This window comes from Wasmannia auropunctata, unplaced genomic scaffold (assembly GCF_000956235.1).
Source record: "Wasmannia auropunctata unplaced genomic scaffold, wasmannia.A_1.0 LD335207.1, whole genome shotgun sequence".
NCBI classification, from domain to species: Eukaryota; Metazoa; Arthropoda; class Insecta; order Hymenoptera; family Formicidae; genus Wasmannia; species Wasmannia auropunctata.
In genome coordinates this window covers 447,720-468,662 of record NW_012027683.1, presented here as the reverse complement: position 1 = coordinate 468,662, position 20,943 = coordinate 447,720, and the positions used below count along the sequence as shown (strand labels likewise).

Below are 20,943 nucleotides of genomic sequence, written 5' to 3'. Positions count from 1 at the left end.
AATCCCCTCTTCACGAACGCATACCGTTTATTAGATAAGTTAAAACTCCGGTGCCGAGCGTCGAGATTCAACGGCGAACATGACGGGTTTCGGGAGCTTTTCTGACATAATCTGATATATAATTTTTAATACAATCTCCGCGATCGGTTCGATAATAAATTAAAATTCGTCGGAACCTTTTGAGTAGTGGCCAGTTATCGCGTTATTGCCGATATCGTCGTGTATTTCAAGACCGATATCTACGGTATTTATGATTTATTTGTTGAAATAAAGTCGCATATGGCCGCGATCGGTAACGCGTCGACGCGATAAGATTCGTAAATGTTATCTGATAAGAAAACGTGGCCTACAAAACCACGTATGCTTTCATGTGGCATGATTGTAGTCGAGCATGAGCATGGGCATGTGTGCACGCTGCTTTCCCGTAATATAGAGGGGTAGGCATCAGTAGGTAGTTTCTCTCGATCGTAGTTACTTAGAGGGTGCTTCTGAAATTGTATTACATGCGAGGCGTGTTGTGAGTATGACGTACGTGTGTCAATGTACCTCTATTTACCTGTGTCTGTGCTGTGTGACGAGTAACGTAAAGATTTACAATCATTTGTCATGGGATTTTTGGTGGTGATGGTCGTGTATGACGTCGAGTAACATTTGTGATATCGCGGAGAAGTAACGACACTACCTCTTGATAGATTGCTTTCCAGTAACTAATGGTACTGTATTTTTGGATCACTGTCGAATGGATCAGTGCTGCCGGGATCGCAAAAAGATCGCGCCTCCCTTAATCGACACAAATGTCAAATTTTAAATAAGTAATTTTCAAACTTTATAATATTTGAGTAAAATTGGCAAATAAATTCTGTCATAGGATATTATGTTGCATTTTTAAAGAACATTTTATCACTCTATTTGTTTCTTATATTAGATTTTTCTAAATTCAATTTAAAAACGACTTACTCGACATCCTAGCGGGAAATTTTGTTTCTATTGATGAGCGCGTGAATCGAATTTTTACGCTATATCGAATATAGATGACGCGTTGGATTATATTTTTTTTCTGGCAGCATTGAATTTGCAAGAATGTCTTGACTAGTAATGTTTGGTAGTTCGAGATACGTTGTGAATCGACGTGGTCCCCGCGGGTCTCCGGAGCCTGAGAGAAACTTGAAGAATTCAGGTGAACTCCGACGACCTGACGACGGCGACGTCGATCGTCTGTGCACATGACGTATTCCGACGAAATTTACCCGTAATCTCGAGCACATTGTATCGCACAAAACGGATACAACAGAACGGAGATGGAGTCATTATCCTTGCGTGTGCTTTCTACCGCTTTTCCGTCTGTACAGGGTGTTCCGGAATTCATGAAAAGTGGAAGCGGTAAATGTCAGCCTTATTCAAGGTCTTTTCGGGCTTCTTTATTCGATATTGTATTGCTTAAGCTTTAAATCAAAATTCTGTGAAAATAAAATCCACTGAATTAGTTTAACGATATCGCAGTAAAAAATATTTTTAAAGTTAAATACACAAGTGGAATTTCTAAATTTAATTGAAAATCTGGGTATTTTCGCCGACAACTCCAAGTCCCGTAAGAAGTAACACCGTCCACTTTTCTTTCGTTGATTCTGAGACGCCCTGTACGTGTCGGTACTAAAACGACGAGTGCAATATCTGGTTGTCCGGGGTTGCCCGGGAAGAGCCAATAACCATCATCGTCGCCATCACGAAATAACATTGTGCGTGCGCGCGTGTGTGCGTGCGTGCTTATGTGTGCGACACGGCGACCGCTTGTAAGATCGCTTTGCAAAAATCCCACACGACGATCTTTCCGTGCCGGAACACCGGAAGATCGATCGTGGTGAACGGAGCCTTCGGAGCCCCTGCCCCGAGTTGTAACTCTTCGTTTTAACAAAACATAATGTACAATGTACAAATCACGCGACTAGCACTCGCGCGACGATTAAACGCAGGTAATGACGGCGCATATATGCCGTCGCGATAACTTAACGCGCGTGACGATTAAGTGATTTGTTCGATATCTGTTTCACGAAACACTGTCCTCATCGTGTACTACGCGGCTCATGATACACGTGTAACTTATCCTTTTAACCCTAGACAGTACAAGATATCCAATATTTATTTATAATTTTATAACTTTCAAGTGACACGATATTTTATTGGAACGATCGCCAGATTTTAAGAAAGAAATGATGTTTTGATAGACTTTATAAAAGTTTACTAAAAAAAAAAAAAAAAACACGAAATTAAATCGGAATAGAAATTATTACGTATTAAGTATATTTTATTGGAATTGAAAAGAATTTTACACTGTTTAGGGTTCAGTATTCTCACTTCGCGTTCATTCCGAATCGTAATCCAAGTGCAATTTTAATCGCTCGACATGATTTTCACGTTTCGCCTCTGAAGACTCGCGACGACGCTGGTCTGAGAAGACGACAGGGTACATCGCACGCGGTCGAGTTGCGCCTACTCTCTTGTAAGGCTAAGTAATCTTTTCTTTACTTAACCTTGCAACCCTTGCGATTTTCCAGTACCATTTAAAGGGCCGCCACGCTACAACCCGAAACGACGCTCGGTGGCCTTCACTGGCACCTCCTCGATGATGACGACGAGCTGCTCGGCGAGCAATCTGGGCACCCTCACCAGGATACCGTCCACCGAACAGCACGCGGTGACTTCTAGCGTCGGTGGTACCGCTGGTACCCTTACCAGAACCATCTCGGTGGAACAGTACTCGAGTATCACGCGGGTACCTTCCGCCGAGCAGTACGCTACCACCGCAGCGGCAGCCGTGAGTTTGAACCGAGTACCGTCCACGGAACAATCGTATCCACCACCTCCGTCGTCCGGCGTGCTCGTTCGGGTCGCGTCCGAGGAGAAATACGCGCCGTCCGGTGTTATGCTGAGCAGAACCTCATCTGGCGAGCGATACGACGCCACCCTGATCAGAGTATCGTCCGCCGAACAGTACCCGACCACTAACACGCTGATCAGAGTACCGTCCACGGAGCAGTACCCGTCCGCCGCGGTGAGCCTGACCAGAGTACCGTCCACGGAACAATATCCCTCCACCGGTGGGATCACGATCGTCGGTCAGACGACCGAGTCAAGCCACCACGGAAGCCTCGGCAGAGTACCGTCCATAGAATCGAGCAGAAACGATTTACCGTCGAGAATACCGTCCGAACAGAACGGCCACCGACTGACGTCGGAGTACCAGAGTCCAAATTCCTTGAGAGATCCTAACGTGAGGTAAGCATAGACAAGAAAATCGCGCGCGAGCGCCGCCGATCGCTGGACGGAAACGCGATAAAGTCGCGTGGTTAAAAGCGAGAGCGGACACGTGGGAGGGAAGAAAAGACTCTTCTCCTCTCCCGAGACTCATCAGAATTCGACAAAGATATAATTCTCGCTTCGAGTTCGGTCGACACTCGCAAGCAGCGCCGTTCGTTCGGTACGCTCGCGCGATCGTCGATGCTTCACCCTGACCAGGACCGATCCGCGTGTGGCTGACTGGAAAACAAAAAAAAAACCAGAAATGTACCTCGTCGCCACGCGAACCTTGGTCTTGGTCGGCGCGAAGCACGATCGATCGCCGGTGTACCCTAAGAGTTGTACGCACCATTTCAAGATTGCCGAGCGCCGCGGAGAATTATTCGAACTTGAGAATGGAGGGCCTGACGAGGCTGCAAGAGCACCGGCTCGAGCTGCAGCATCGCCTCGATATGCACAGAACGCAGATGGAGATGCCGCCGTCGCCGTCGCCGAGCAGCAGGAGTTTAGCGCCTTTCAGCTCGGCCAGCTCGAGCTTGTCCGAAGGCAGCAATCAGCCGTCCGGCGAAGACTCGGCCAGCATCGTCACAGGTACACTATTCTTTTCTCATTCTATCCCCTTCAATTCACCCTCAACTCGCCCTGCGATGGTGAGGGGACCAGAACCAAGAAATCTGCTCCTCGATGATCCACGAACAAACTGCGGAAAACACGAGCACCGTATAGATATTCCGGATATTCCACGAGAGAGCCAACTGCCAAAGACATGAGGAAGCGGACGGTCGGTTTTTTTTACGCAGCATAATCGCGCATAAAATGACGGACCATCGTCAAGTTGTATGTACCATCACCACCAAAAACCGGCGGCGGTGCGCGAAGGTGGTCAAACGACACGATGAGAGAGTTAGTCGGATACGATGGCTTTGATGGTTCGTGCATGCTTCCGTTTTTGGTGTCCCCGAGGATATTAGAGATCCCGAGTTGTGGATGGCTCCTCCTTGCCGAAATCCAGCGAGCGAGCTTGAGCGCTCTCGCTCGTGGAGAGACACGTTGCGCTTATTTTCATTAGCGGCCACCTTCTAGGATGCGACGAATGTGAACGCGATTGGCGATTTCTAGAGCTCTTTGCCGTCGTAGAGCACTTTATAGGCGAATCGAATTGAGTTGATTTTTCTGAGGCCGAGTGCGCTGAAGTTTTGATTTAGCGTTAAGAGTTAGCCGTTTTTTTCTTTTTCTCTCTCTTTCTTTCTCTGTCTCTCTCTTAAGGATTTCGATTTCTTGCATGGTGTTTTATCGCTCGGTAAGGCGATGCGGGGCGAGCACGAGGCATCACGCTGAGTATATCCGACCGTTGTCGATTTCTAGACAAGAGCCTCGGCGACACGGCGTCCGACGTGATCAGCGACAGTTCCGGGGTGGGAACCTCGCAGTCCGACACAACCAATTCATTATCCATTCCCGGCACGACGGTGGTCTGCGTGGAGAACTACAGCAGCGGGATCACCGGCCATCTGACTATCAATCAAGGAGACATCCTTGAAGGTACACCACCGGGCAAATCCAGCAAAATGTACTCCTCTCTCTCTTTCTCTCTCGTCTCTAGCTCCGTTGACTTTCGCAATCGACGGCGACGTAACGTCGCTCGCTCGATATCCCGTGATTTTCCGTGTTCCTCATGATTGACACCGTCATTAACACCGTGTTCCGTATAATTTTTGGACGACAGCCGTCTCACTCTGTCTCTCTCTTTCGATTTCTGTTTTGTAGGTAACGACCAGAAATATTTTTTTGATTGCAAGCGTGTTTTTGTTTCTTTATTTTTAACAGTCACCGGTGCGACCGACTGCGGCCTCCTGGAGGGGGTCTTACGCGGACAGGGTACCGGTCTGTTCCCCGCGCATTGCGTTCAGGAAGTCCGGTTGCGTCACACGAATATACCTCTGGGCCCGCAACCCGCCAGGGACGGACGAAATCGAGTTTTGGGCCGCAGAGAATCGCAACACAAGTACTTTGCTACCGCACCTAGGTTAAAGAAACCGTGAGTTTCATGCTCAATCTTTTTTTTTTCTTTAATTCTTCTTTTTGATTGTATTTAATAAAAGATACACTAATAATTTTGAATTCTCAGTGTCACGTCGGAGCCCCGCACTGTTGTTCTTCATCGTTCGAGGAAAGGCTTCGGCTTCGTGTTGCGCGGCGCCAAGGCCACCTCGCCACTAATGGAACTCACACCGTCAGCCAAGTATCCGGCGTTACAATATCTGGACGATGTCGATCAAGGAGGCGTGGCCGATTTAGCAGGTCTCCGAAAAGGAGATTATCTCATTCAAGTAAGTTTACAGATATTAATTTAAATTCTTATTCTTGCTAAACGCAAAATAGGAAGTTACTTTTATTTCTAAAATATGTCATTGTAGAATTTTCATGGTTTAATTTATATTCTTTGAAATAAATCGCATTCTTCTTTTACTACTATTCTAGATCAATGGCGAGGACGTAACGACGGCCTCCCACGAACACGTGGTCGACCTGATAAGGAAATCGGGAGAGTTGGTGCGAATGACCGTAGTCTCGCCAGTGATCGCTCTTCCGAATTCCCAGTCGGCGGCCGCATTGCCAACTAGTCAACCGATTCAGAGACAATACGCAACCTTGCCGCGCAAGGGTAACAACAACGTAGTGATTGGCGGTACGCTTGGCAGGTCTCCAGCTCCTGTACCGCCTCGAAGAGATCCGAAGACCACGCTAAGCGTGGGGCGAGCGAGAGCGCGATCGATGGTCGCAGGATTAGGTAATAGATTGATCTTGCAATGTCACAATGGACATCATGAAACATCCGTGCTACGTGCTTGTGATGTCTTTCGCAGAGGGAGGCGGCGAAAGGGACGATCGTGACGAGATTGCGTCGACCGGTGCGAAGTCGAGCAGCGCGGAATCGATTCACATGCCACAGCAGCCGTCGACCGGATCGAACACCGGTCAGAACACACCAGTGCAACCGAGAACAGCCAGCATCCGATCGCGTCCGACCTCCAGCCGAATCACCGCCGCGGAACTTGAAGTAACTATCTCTCCTCATCCGCTTGCGGCACGCGCGTCGAACATGCTCCCCCTCTCTTTCTTTCGCTCGATCACAGAGATCTATCCGTGCGCTCGTTGTCCTCGAATTGAATGGCATTGTATGCACGAGACGAGACCGAGGCTTCAGCTTCGACCTTTAATTTCTCTTCCAGGAACTATTTCAGCGGCAGCAGGGTAGCGCCGGCGGTCAGTACAGCTCGTCCATGATGAGCTCCTCTCACTTTCAGACTACTGGTCAGTCCACCAAGTCGCATCCATCGTCGCCTGCCAAGACCGGCAGGGTGTACGCGAGCGTAGCGGAGATGAAGCGCAAGGGCAAAGTAAGGACCTGCCACTCAGTTACGAGCTCTCGCATTCGCCCTCTCGTTCGCGTTTCTCTTTTTAACATTTATCCTATGGTTTTCAATAAGCCCCCCCCTCCCCCCTCGATGAAAGCTGCCCTAGATAATGGCCATTAACTTGTTTGTTTGTTCATTTCATCCATTAGTAGTTTGATCGAACTCTTTGACCATCCCTTTAGTTAACAACTTTTAATATTATCCTTTAGAATCTAATACATAGATACGTCTTTTTCTCTACTTATTTTCCTCGTATCATACCCATCGATAGTAATTCGTTGACACAATACTCGACGACGGTTAAGGATACCCCGTAAGAAAAGTCTACCAGCGTCGAAAGCGTCCGTCCGGCGTTCGGTGAACGCTCCTCTCTCTCTGGGCAATGGTAATGGTGGTTGTTTTCTTTTGCATGTGTGTTATAGTTTGCGCGTAAACCGGTGCGAGCGCACAACAAGGGACGGTCCTGGTGCGGGCGAGACGACGAGGACTACTACTTATATTACTGATCGAAAATACTTTGTTTCTAGCTCGTCCGTGGCTTGCATGATTTCAGGTGACTAAGTCATTTGCTAATTGAAAAGAAATCTGACGTCCGCGAGGATGTTAGATGCCACCTACAGCTTCGTGTTCACGCCTCAAGTATGATTAATCAATTGCCGCATTTGCCTTTAACCAAGTTCAGCAATTTTCCTCGGTTTTCCTTAAGTCACTCTTCAGGATTGGCTCTATAAGCATGGAAGGCTAATGATACGTAATCACGTTCCTTGCAATATTCGACAGCATTAACACTTAAATGATATTTCGCTGAGAACAGTAATGGTAGTTGGTCACGGTAGCTTGGAGAGTTCACGCTTAGGAATTACGCTTCATCCTCACATTCCGTCACATTCCTCCAACGTCCTTTTGCCGTTTGTTTCACTCTCACTCCCTTCACGAAATTTTAAATCGCAATTCTGTAAATACTGTAAAATTCACGCTCCGAGTTTTTCAAAATTAGCAAGGAGACGACGCCGGTATTCACGAGTCTCAGTCTGTACGAGCCCCTTGTCCTTACGTTTGCAGTCGCAATCGAGAGTACGCTTCTTCGGTGGCTTGGGCGGAGGTTCCGATCTTCACAGGGACTTCCACAGCACGCCGGATCTCAACGTGCAAGCGCAGTCGTCGTCCCTTCTAGCGCCCAAGTGTCACAGAAGCCAGGAAGATGTAAATGCTCTAAACGGTAGAAATGGGCTTCCACCTCCGAATCACCCACCGCCACCTCCGCCGGTCGGACAAGTCGTCAAGGTGAATGTCGGTGCCAACGTGCCAGACGTCGTTACGCCAGCTTCAGTCTACGATAACATGGCGCACATCCAGCAAGTCAAAGGTAATAATCGTTTTTTTTTATAATTTCATTTATAACTCCTCTTCGTCATATTAAAGTGATTCATAACAGACTCTTTAAGAGCTTAGAATACCTTTAATTGAGTATATCTTTAATTTAGTATATTTTTATTCTTTCAATATTTTGTCACATAAAAAAAATTGTCATATTTGTTATACGCAGAACTCGCAGCAGCCACAGTCGACGGTATCTACGGAGTGATGTCGAGCTTCCGACCGTCGAATAGCGCGAAACTGTACGCCTCGCCGGAAGACATGAAGACCGTTGGATATCGTTCGCGTAGTCTACCGGCAAATCGTCCGCATCTGAGGAAGTCTCACAGTCTACGCAGCACGCCGAGCAGCACGACATTCAAGTCGACCGGCAGTCAACAGGCGCTGAATACCAGCATCAATATGAACAGTAACGGGAACGGTAATAATTCGGTCAACAATCAGTACGCGCAACCGTTGAAGACCACCAGGAGTCACAGCACGGCCGGTATTCGTGAGCGAAAGAAGAAGACCGTCGTGAGCACCAGCTCGTCCATCACGAACCTCTCGTCGATCGTGTCCGGCGCGAATGGAACGCCCGCACAACCCACCACGGCGCCGCCCATCCCCGAGCCAGATTACAGTCTGTCGGAGTCGGAGAACGATGAAGGCGAGGACGAGACGGACGAAGATGGCGAATCGGAGATTGCGAAGGAGCTGGAGAAGGCGGCGGCGCGAGAGAAGCTGGAGGCAGCGCGTGAAACGTCCGGCAACTCCAACACATCCGGCTCGAGTTCGTCGGGCAGCGGTTCGCTACCGCATTCCTTCAGTGTCGAGGAGATTCAGAAAGTGCGCACGCAGTTAAAGTCGTCGAAGAGTCATCCGAACGACTTTCTCTTGCAAACGCAACAATCGCTCGTCGAGGACGGCGACAACAGCTCGAGCGGCGTCAGCTCGGACCAAGATGTGCCGGTGGGACCACCGATGGGCTTCGACGACACCGCTGCGCGGAATCTGGCTAATCAGGAGAACAACCAGCACTCGACGCCGGGGGGCGCGACTCTGCTAACCGGTCCGATCGAAAAGGAGAGCAATCAGACCAAACGACCAGGCTACGGCGGCAGCGGTTTGTTGACCAGGCACGCAGTCAGCCTGGCGCAGCTACCGCCGCCGATCGAAGCCGACGCCGAGGAGCAGAACAACGATCTGTTCGTACCGCCGCCGCCGGAATTCAACGCCGGTCCGTCTGCTGGCGGCCAAGACCAGGAAGTGGTGGTGTTTGCGCCGCCGCCGCAGTTCTGCGATAACAAGCAGCAAACACAGCAGCAGCAGCAGCAGAATCGCGTCAAGATAATCGGCGCGATTCCCAAGGCCGCCGGAAATCAAGTGAAGGCATCGGGCGGTCGGTTGCCGTAAAGAGGATACCACACGGATCGTAGCACGAATGAGTATTGGTGTATTACTTCCTGACGAGGCGAGCAGAAAAGAATTTTTAACACATACATCGCGATTTTGAAGTCAATATATTTAGAGGCTTTCTGCCTTTTCGGTAGTGATCACCGCGCGACGAGCGCACTAAACTTTTAGACTATATCGATCCGATAAGACAGGATCGACGATCCGCGCGAGCGTATATAAAGCGCGGTCGCTTGGACGAATTTTTTTCCAAGAGTAAATCGTATTCTAATCGAGCGTCTAGGAGTCGTAGGAAGTATACCGAGGAGATAATCGAGCGCGTTTTTACCAAGTAAGTTTACGAGTGTGAGCGTACGTCCGATTGCACCACAATAGAGGATTGGTTTGTCGCACACGAGCGCGCACGGTCGACCATAATAGTTTGTCCATCGCCACCCTGTCCGTGAGTGTGAGCCGACAGATTCGCAAAAACCGATTCGCTGCGTCGTAGAGGAAACGTGAGCGGCCTAAGGGCACGAAAGGAGCGAATATACACATTCCGACGGAAGAAGACAAACAGCCGGGAGAGGGAGATAGAAAAGAAGGAAATGCATTTGATGCGTGTACGTGTGCGTGAGTTGGTGAATGTGCATTGCATATCGGTTTGTTTTTCATGTTTCTATCGAACTACGAGGTGTGTTTTAATACTTTTTACATGACCACGATACAACACTCTTCGCTCCGAGAACACGGAACTCGAGACAGTTTTTGCAAATCGCTTCTAAATCAATTTTAAGCAAAAAACATTTACAGCATTCTCGCTCACTCTCGATCCCCCTTTGCCGGCGAAGCATCATCGACGGCGATGATTTTCAGTGACGATGACGCGAAAATCACGTAACTGATTAGTTGTTAATAATGTCGAGCAAGCGCGGTTTTTTAGTTTCTCTCGTGTCTAGACACTGCTCAAATGCCTAATCACAAAGCTCTACTCGCGAAGTCATTAGAGATTCTTCCTAGTTTGTAATTGCAAATATTATTAATATTAGTATTATGATTTTATTATTATATATTATTAATATTATTGTTAGAGCATTGTTATTATATAATTATACGGCGACTATAACGCTCCACTAACGAGCCCCTCGAGAAAGCGTAGTCGCGTCACAAAAGGATGTGCAGCACTATACTTTGTTATAATGCACCATCGTTGCTCCAGTCTGTATAAAGTAAATCGTACTCCTTCCATCCGCGTGAGAAAAGCTTCCCTGAGCCGGAAAACTTTTTATGTCCGTGTACATCACTGTCGAATAAGTATGAAAATCAAAGTCTTGCAGGCGAGATATATATCTCTCGCATGCACGAAATTGATCAAGTTCACCGATGATTGGATCGGATTCGCGACTCGAGCTCTTCGCACAAGCGCAGTCCAAAATTTTCTTGAAAGTTAATTACGAGTATGTATGTACATATATAATATATATACACACACACACACATTGAATCTTCCTGAATACTATTTCTACGCCTTCGCAAACGCTGGACAAAAATCGCATTTTGTGCAGCACAAGTGCGAGCGCACATGAGTCGCCGTGTGGTTTTTGAGATGTGGCAGAGGCCGAGTCATCATACATTTTTAAATGTTCCTTCGATACATTTGATCATTGTTTTTTTTTTTTTTTATATGAAGCAACAAGATCCGACACAGCGTAAATACCAAGTATATTCTTGAGCATTCTTTTGTGTGTATGAATGTACAAATAGTCCGTGAGATATTCAAATGTCTAGATTTTTATCAGGAATACATGTTTCATACTAAAATTATTAAAACAACTTATAAGAAAAATTTCGGAATAAAGTTAAAAAATTATAAAATTACAAGATCTATAATGCATTCAGCGCAATTTGTGCATTATATCTTGTATTTTTATCTTTCTTAACTTTCTCTTTTAAAAAATGATGATTTTCTCTTTTAGAGATTTTATATAATTCACTAAAATGATATCATATCTCATAAATTATATAATTTATTAAAATTTTATCCTAATTATATAATACTTTTTAAATTTTAATATTGCAAAATATTCATCAAAAATAAAAGAAGCCGGTATTATACTTAGTATCCACAAATCGGAATATCATAAGATATTTGGATATTTTAATGAATACGCGAAACATACATCCGATGACGTTCACCAGATGTACATACACGCTGTGCGGAATCGCGTATCATTATTTCGCGGGATTATTCTGTAAGCTCTCGCAGGTCAGCGAAAAGCAATATACGACGCGCATGCATTACGACGGTACAATGCAGCAAACTGAGAGATCCGGCTTGAGAGACGAGGCTTTATTTTTCTTTGCCGTGCAGCACGTGGCGCGCGCGGCCACGTGGCGTTTCGTGCACATTAATTGCGTGGATGCGCTAAACGCACGATTCGCGGCCGAGATTTTATATATATATAATTACGACATTCCTGCCAAAAGTAATATAGTAGTCTTATATATCAAAATTTACGCGAGAGAGAGGGAGAGAGTTAACGTTGCGTAACACGACGATGCGTAAGAGGATACACTTTGTAATCTAGTTGTTTCCTTTACCCCCCCTCCCCGTCCCCCCGTTCCCCTCGTTTCTCCTTCGTGTCGTTACGCACGATCGCGATCGTGATCTCCGAGACACATAGCGAAGGATCAGAATCCGGAGATCGCCGCTCTGCGTCGTGCACGCAGATCTAACTTCCTTGTTAAAACCTACCAGTAAAGTATTTATATATGTATAGTATATGTGTATATATCTATACACACACACATACACACACACACACACACACACACACATACACACTATTACACGACGCGCAACACGCAGGGCTGTTCCCTACACATGACGAGGATTAATCGGCCGCGGAAAATTTGAAAGAGACGCGGTGTCTCGGACGTCGCGGGAATACCGTTAAAATCACCGGTTCGCGTGATTGCGGTCTTAACGCGAGGAGAAGTAAAACACGCGCCGCAACGTGAAACTTCGCGATTTTTAACGGTTCTGTCTGGATTAGTTAATTCCTCCTGGAAAACTCTCTCTCGCGCACCGGGATTTAATTCCCGTTACCGATTAATTCGCGCCTCGTGGGGAACGCGGCGTGTACGATATAGAGTGTATCGAAAAAAAAAGAAAAAAAAAAGATTTTATTTGCCCGTGGAAAATTTTAATATTCGATGTTAAGTAGTAAAATTGCGACCGATCGAATGCAGACGAATGCGGACGAATGAAAAACAGCCGATGTATTGGTTTTTGTATCATTTACGCTTGATTCGCTCGATGATACTTCAAATATTTGTTACATATCGGCCATTTAATCTCCCCGATGAAGCTTTCGGTAAGGAAGGATCGGACGAAAATTTCACGGAGAAAACGAGAAGGGATTATATATTCTCGCACACGCATTTCTCGAGACACTCTGTACACCACGCTCTGATGTGAGTAGGCAAGTGCCAAGAAGAGCCATCGAGAGCCGTAGCTCGATAATGAAATCGTACTGCGACCGACTGAATTTTTGGACCCAACTCTTTATTATCGTCTAAGCATTTCTACGTTTAATCTCGCTACCCTGCTCATTCTCTTCCACCTACCCTCCATCTTCATATTTTCAGTTATCACTATCATTAATATTATTATCAAGCAATTACTATTAGTATTTTGTATTATAGGTATTATATTGTAAATTGCAAAGTACGTGCAATGTTTCGACGATGAATAATAATCAATCATGTTCAACTAACTCGCCTGAGGCTTTATTTTCACCTTCATCCTGACTCCGGAAGATGTGCGCACAGAGAGATGATTCTTGATGTATACTGCACAGCATCCAGGTATCGCCGCAATCAACTGCCAGCATTATGCAATTCTGAAACTTATTAATCGGGATAGCTTTTCACATTTCGATATTGAAGTACCGTATTTACATTATTTTACTTTTAATTGGCATCTTGTATTCATTTATAGATTTGAGTTACAAGAAAATTATCGATTCGTAAAGACGACAATTAAATCGCAAACTTTGAAGACTTGTTGGATCGGAAGATAAAAGCATCGAGATGAATATTATTCGACTTGGTTGAAGATTAGGAATCATTTTCGGGAATGGTAAGTGAAGAGACACAGACAAGAATACGATATCGCAACCGTGAAATTATTATTATTCTCTTACAATATCTATCTCTTTAATGTTCTGTTCTTGAGCTATAAACCGTCATTCGTTTGTACATGAAAATATCCAAAAAAGACAAAGCACTGTTCGACGCTCGGATATTCTCTCTCTTATTCGTCTCTCATTCGCTCGGACTTTGGGAAAAGCTCCCGCGTGCATGCCGCGTTTCGCTTCTCTCCTAGCTATTAATCCGAAAAATTTTCCCTTTTTTTCCCCTCCTTGTAGAACCACTATGTGGATTAATGAACACCGGCGGTGCTTTTAAACGATCGGTCGATCCACACAATGAACGCAAGTTGTCTTTTCCTTTATTATTATTTGGCAGTGCGAAACAACCGTGCTCTCTTTCGCTCCCTCTTCGCTACGCAATTTGAGTCTTGTCGAGTCTTGTCGGATATGAGAAACGCTACCATCGACCTCGGCGAAGCGACGAGAAATTCGTGAGATCGTTTCGGCCCAAAATTCGGCCCGATATTATAGGTATTTCAGATAATCGAAAAATGTCGCGCCCGATCCTCGCCGCTTCATCCGTAGCACGAGAAATATCGTTTCTCCTTTACCTTTTAAGAATCTATGGGGCTCGCGAGATAACGAAGCTAAATGTTATGGTGGGCTCGTCAGTTTTCGTCGTCCCGCGCGTATATATACTTCAAGTTTCTTTCTACACGCTATAAACCATATTAGTTTAAACTATGCAATATATTTTTCCTACTTTTATACAAGTACAAGCACTTCTCTAACCGTAGCAATCTCGCGGGGCCGCGATTAGTATCGGAGGATTCAAAGTATAATAAGGAGAGATATCTATCGTAATAATACGGTTTATATCGTACACTATTTATAGAAAAAAAAAAAAAAAAAAAACAAATCGATCGAATAAGATTGACGAGTTAAATAATAACAAAAATACGCGGCGATTTACAGAACTCTTTGGAACTGAGGAAGAAAGACGTACTTCTAATACTGATTGCGCGAATTAACGGCGTTTCGCTAAGTAGGATTTGGGCGGCCCCCGTCGCGATCGCTTGAACTCTTTCTCTCTCTCTCTCTCTCTCGTCACGCTTTTACATAGAATTTATAATAAATGCAAACACTATATCTGTAATAAGCTATACTTATATGCACATATCTCGGGGGTGGGCCCTTTGTATATCGCGTCACATACAATTATTTACAACTCCCGGAGCCGCGGCAAAGAAACCCGGTCGAAAAATTATGTGCCTCTCGATCTCCGCGTCCCGCCGCCGTCGCCCGCTGAAAATAATATCCGTTTCTCCCGGTGTGTGTATGTGTGTGTGCTGCTGCTTTTCCTTTATACATTTACAAGCCTTGTAACTTCTATCGACACGCTGCTACATCCACGTACAGTGACGATCGAGTCCGACGAAAACTGAAGAGCCGCGCCGAGCCCCCGCACGTTTGTAACGTGTGCAACTCTCGCTAGTTTCCTTCTTTCGTCAACGCCGTGTGAGATCCTCAAGTTGTGTACGCTCTCGTAAAAATCTGCCCTCTCGGTTTTTGCCAGTACACTCCAGGAAATTCCACGCGAAAGTGTCAGTTGCGTGTGCCTTCATTTACTCAAAGATAAGTACTGATCTATACGTCCGATAAATTAATGCAATAAGTTTATGTCTTTTTTTGACTTAAAATTTATGCAATTAGCATTCTGAATGCTTCTTAAGTTTTTCGCGTGGATTTTTATGAAAAAGAAGAAATAAAATTTGTTTTCTCTGAAAATGATACTTTGCACGCTACTAGATAATTAATTCAATGAAATATGATTAAGTCATGATTAAGTAGATAAGGAGAATCTCACAGGTTAAAATTCCTTTCGTATTTCATTCATTTGTGCTTTCTTCTTCTAATTTTTGCAAAAATACGACGCCCACAGAATTCCTGTACCTCTCCATGCTACTCTCGCACATCTTTTTCTCTTTCATTCTTTCCTTTCATTCTTTCTCTTTCTCGCACCCATTATTTTTGTCCTATATTAATTACAGCTAATGCTTTTCTCTCTCTTTCTCTCTCTCACACGCATCAAAAAAGTAAATCTACGGTGTATATGTGTGTGTGTGTGTATGCGTATATATGTGTTCCACAAAGTTATTTCCAAAAAAAACGCAACAGGAAAAAAAGAATGAGTGTCCACGTATTTCGCTTCATTATATTTTTTGCTCTCTCTTTCCACGCTAATACAGACCTAATTAACTTAGAGAACACTTTACAACGTTTTCCTTAAACGTACGCCCATATTATTTAATAATGCATTGCGCTGCATCGCATGGACTGATTTACACAATTCTATTTTTAAAAATGCACGAAACGTGTGTAAAAAAAGAACACCAGAAATCATAGAAGTGGGATGATTTCCGGTCAGATTTCGTGCACTAGAAAGACGTATACAAATCGTTTTACGCTGCTTTTATACGCGTGTCCCCCCCTCCCTCCCCCAGTTCTCTTTCAGCCTTCCGTCTCTTTATTATTATAAAAAATTCGATATTGATTCTACAACGATAATTTAGAATTGTCAGCAGGCCGATGGTACAAACGATGATAAATACACAAGACGCTACAGTTACGCGTGTGTATGTGTGGCTAGGCCACGTGTATTTTTTAATATCCATGTTTACAGAGAATTTGTGATTCGCCATCGATTCGAGCATGCGGCCGTCATGCCACAGCGCAAAAAATTCCTTTAGCTAAATGCAATCAGTTCGTTTTCTTGGCTAATGACGACATTGAACGCAACGCAGGTGTAATAACTCTTACCCGCGATTTTAGTTACAACAGGGAAGTAACGAGAGAATACTTAATCGAAATTAAATTCGCCAATTACATAATTATACATGAGCGACCTAAACATATTCGCAACTCGAAAAACTTATTGTAAACAAGATCGCTAATATATCGTATCGAGCTAAAAAAAAATTACCACAAAACTTCCTTTGTCGTATCTTTCCGTGATTTTCGCGTATTGCTGATCCGCTCGAATTTAAATTTTATATCGCAAAAAATAGATCATATAAACTGGAAGGACCTTCGAAGAGAGCTTTCCTCTTCCTCATTCTCACTCTTTTACCATTTGTCGCGGTTCTTCCATTCCAAGAGATCAAGCGCGATTCAAGTTCAATCGAATATTCTTTCTATCGTCTCACCTTTGCGCTTAGATTACGAAAATGATGAAAAAGAAAATAAAAATTACGTAATGTCTAATGGAACCTCTGCTCAGCTCTTTTCCTTTTTAATAAATTAAAATTAAATATTCGCGTATTAACTAAAAAGTCTTGATATACGATCGCTCTAATTGGTCGGTTGCAAAGAAAGACATATTCCGTGAAACGATTATTTGTGCCAGAAATGGCAGATGAGTTTTCACGTAAAAGATTGGTCCCTTGCCTAATCGATACAATCTTGACTGACAATTCGTCTTACAATGAGCAGAGATCATGCGACAGACAAGTCGGCAAGGTGAAAAGATAGAAATAACAATCGAAAGGAGGGGATAATCGCGCCACAAAAAAAGTTTGACGATGAACGTACGATGAATGTTCGAACACACAATGAAATATAAAATAAAGATATCGAAGAGAAGCAAGGATTGCATACAAAAGTAATAAATCGAAAGTAACACAACGCTTAAAATATGTAACAAAGATATCATTACCTTTCAAATATTTTTTAAGGTGCGTATCCCGAATTTTTATGTTATTTGTACACCTTGACCATTACTCTAGCAACTTCTTTGCTTTTTAAATATCATTTTTATATTTTATTGTGTTTCGGCCCGAAAGCGGGATCACGAAGAACGCATAACGATTTCTCGCGAGACATCGTATGGCATTGAGGAGTCCCGATGAAACACAGATCGATACGAAACGCGGGTAGGACTCCTCGGCAGAACCTACGATGTCTCTTTTCACACTCGTCCTGTTCTGTATGTCTCACTGGCAGTGCCTTAGATCACGTGCTCGATGAAATTTGGCAGTGCGCGATATATGAACGCTACGAGAATATCGCCGATCTTAAAGAAAACTATATAAAATTAAGTAATTAATCTTTTCAAGATAAAAATAAATTAATCCTCCATTTAGATTGACACACCCTTCAGGGGGCGAAAAATAATTAATTGTTCCAAGTCCACGGATGTCATTCAAACGTAAAAACTGAATTTAGGTCATAATTTTCAAATAAATTTACAAAATGTCATGTTAATGAATCTTTCCTTAGGAACGACGATATATACTCGAAGGATATACAAATCCGGGAACGATGGCTGCGGCTAGGCCGTGTGTGTATATGTGTTATGTATGTATGTACGTATAAAGAGAAAAGAGCCGACGACGAGTTTCTTAGAAGCACGATATGAACGAATATATGCTCGTGCACAATAGAGAGATACTACGTTAGAGGCGCGTCGTTAGAGAACGACGGGGCTGGCAGTGCGTGATTGTGGCAGTGACGCGTTTATATTACCCGGTGCCGATCTCTTTCGATTCCCTCAAAAGGAAGGAAATAATCCACCGCCGTATGCGTGCCGCCCTTCGCGGGAACGCTGTGCTTCGAAAATCAACGGATACAGAGAGATATACCTTTTTTTTTTTTTAGATAGCTTTCGCGGTACTCGCGAGTGGCTTGCCTCAAGCGGCGACGATTAGCAAGCCTCGCGGCTGGCGAGTACAGGGTTCGTGTAATATGCCGTTTCGTTAGGATAATTTCAACTAAGTATTTACATTTACAACTCGCGGCCTCGCGTTCGCGACGCGCCGTGCACGCCACGTGCACGGAACACCCCCTCCCCACCCTTCTCCCCTTTACACGCGGGCAGTTTGAGAAAAAGTAATTGTCATTCATTAAAATATCCGTGTCCCAGGGAGCGAACGTGACAACGACGCGATTGTCGGAACGGCCGTTTCTTATTACATGCATCCTCGCGCGTCAGCTAGAGATCTATTCGGTTATACACTTACAATCATACTTTATAATAATAGTAAGAATAATTAATTGATTAATTATGTCGTAGAGCTCTTAATTACAATTATATTGGCAGTGTTTCTTAGCTGGTGTGTAATGACGTTCCGTCTTTGTCTGTCAGTGTGTCTCATACGGTCTCCATTTCTTTTTCAGTCGCTCGATGCCTCATTCAAACATGCTATCTACTCACCCATTCCACCCCTTTCTCTCATTCATATCTCGGATCAATTCTCAGTCGTTCAATACACACATATTCCTCTCCTGCGCCTTAACTTATATGAAATTCTATTCGCTATGCATGCAGACGCGCGCGGCGTTGCTGCCCCGCGATCATCCGCGAAGAGCTTTCGTGGATCGCAAAATTGATTTCTCTTTTTGTGACCGCGATAAGCCATAAGCGCGAATCGTAGAGGCAACGACGCGGCACACGTCGCGCTCTTTGTTCACTCCCTTGCAACCCATTTTTTGTTTAACAAACCCGTGGGAAATGTAACACAGCCTATGTAATTTACCCCTTTTGAGGGTAACAGCTCATCGGTTGCGGTCGCGCAGCATGTTTAGCTACTCCCGTTTCTCCTCATCTTGGCACTCGATTAAATTTTGCGCTCTTTAATTGCGACGAGTGTACGCCAAACATGCTGCGCGAGACTCAGCAGAAAGATAAAAATAACGCGAATAATGAAGTACATGAGAAATCGAACACGTCTCGGGGAGGCGCGGAAACGAGGCAAGCTCGATGATGTCTGCAAAAGTTGGCTCGCGCATGCCTCGGGCCTTTGAGAATCACTCTCTTTTCCTTAATTTTGTTTTGTACATCGCCTCTCCGTTTCACATGAAGAAACGGAGAAATAAATCTCGACAGAAATCTCGCGTTGCCACACGTGTCGTCCGATTATGCCGCAATCTTTCAACTTCATGCCGAGCTTTTCAGCCTGGGAGACTGTCAACCCCATTTAGGGAAATAACGGCGAATTCGGAGCATTTATCACTCAGCCTCTCGCGCACACATACATACTTTCATTCGTGCTCTTGCATTCTCACCCAACAGCCTAAAAAATCCCCTTCCCCGATTTTCTTTCATCCCTCATACAGTTCCGATACAGTCTTCTGCGTCCGCTTCGCGCTGTCCACGATCTTCCTCCATCTTCTTCCTCTCGATTCTCTTCGTGTCATCGTGTGACGACAGCTGACGCGAGTTTCTACCGAGTTGTAAATCGAGGTAGTCGCATCTCCTTTTCCTCTCTCTCTCTCTCTCTCTCGACATCGTCGGAGATCGCAAAGATACTATCAGTTCCCGGAAGTGCCAAGGGGCCGTTGTTAGATATTAATTGAATCCTAAGGCCACCAGAGTGATTATCTCCTTATAAATTGTTAACTACCGCTTAAATAAATTTGTCTGTGCACTCCCTCTGTTTCCTTTGGCAAAACCAAATTACGCAAAAGCTCCTCTTTACTGCTTTCTTTTTTCTCTCTCTCGTTTTGTCTCTATCTATCGTCACTACCGTTTCCTTCACGCCTGTCCCTGGGATCTTGATCAGCGGTAGAAGACGGAACAAAATGTATCCACGGTGAGGCACTTTCGAGGCCCAGACTTAGCGCTTCCGAAGCCGACGAAGCGTCGAAATATGCGAGATGTGGCAGGGATTCGCGTAGAAAACTAGCGCGTTAGTAGATGTATCCGACAATAAATAACGACGAAGATGTTCATGTTGCTGAGCAATCGTCCCGTTCTCCCCTTTGTTCGTCCGCCTTTGTTGTGTTCCCTCGTTCTTATCGCTACTACGTTGCTACTCGAACTCATCCCGACTTTATCTCTCGCGCGATTTCCTTCGACGTTGCGATTCTTATTTTTTAATCGATTTCTTAAGAATTGGTCGTTTATCTTTAGATTAGTTATCTTCTAAAGCGGCCTTCGTCTCTTCCGATACGTTTGGGTGTTTCAGGTCGCACCGTTGCGACCTTCGTCTTCACCGACCAGGAAGCATTTACAGACCGTGTCGTGCTCGTGTCAACGGCAACACTGTGCTCCTCTTCTCTGGTACAGATGTCGGCGCTCGTTAGGTCAGTTCTGGTATTCGGCCGATCGGCCGGCATTATCACGAATTCTTTACTGGCTTCCGACGCTGCTTCGCCTGCGTCGTCGGCGGCGTGCTACCGCTTATCGCGGGATAGAGAGCCAAACTCACTTGTTCCGGGTTACTAGCGGCCGCTTTACGAATATCTATGTGCTTCGTGCTTTGTACTTCGGATTCTAGTACCCATTCGTCCGGTTCTCTGTAAAAAAAAAAACACGCGACAAC

At 44.9% G+C, this 20,943-nt stretch overlaps 2 protein-coding genes across 3 annotated transcripts in view; one reads left to right on the top strand and one right to left on the bottom strand.

Moving 5' to 3' along the window:
• LOC105457577 (SH3 and multiple ankyrin repeat domains protein 2) overlaps nt 1-11,114 on the top strand; it is an 81,401-nt gene extending 70,287 nt beyond the window's left edge. For both annotated transcript variants that reach the window (XM_011702319.1, XM_011702320.1), the window contains 10 exons: nt 2,553-3,273; nt 3,653-3,885; nt 4,660-4,836; nt 5,122-5,332; nt 5,423-5,624; nt 5,776-6,085; nt 6,162-6,355; nt 6,528-6,695; nt 7,776-8,079; nt 8,260-11,114. In XM_011702319.1, the coding sequence (XP_011700621.1) occupies nt 2,553-3,273; nt 3,653-3,885; nt 4,660-4,836; nt 5,122-5,332; nt 5,423-5,624; nt 5,776-6,085; nt 6,162-6,355; nt 6,528-6,695; nt 7,776-8,079; nt 8,260-9,485 (3,746 nt within the window). In that variant the 3' untranslated portion in view covers nt 9,486-11,114. The remainder of the gene's footprint in view (nt 1-2,552; nt 3,274-3,652; nt 3,886-4,659; nt 4,837-5,121; nt 5,333-5,422; nt 5,625-5,775; nt 6,086-6,161; nt 6,356-6,527; nt 6,696-7,775; nt 8,080-8,259) is intronic.
• Nucleotides 11,115-12,701: 1,587 nt separating this feature from the next.
• LOC105457579 overlaps nt 12,702-20,943 on the bottom strand; it is an 85,704-nt gene continuing 77,462 nt past the window's right edge. The window contains exon 10 of the mRNA XM_011702322.1: nt 12,702-20,917. Within this exon, the coding sequence (XP_011700624.1) occupies nt 20,740-20,917 (178 nt within the window). The 3' untranslated portion in view covers nt 12,702-20,739. The remainder of the gene's footprint in view (nt 20,918-20,943) is intronic.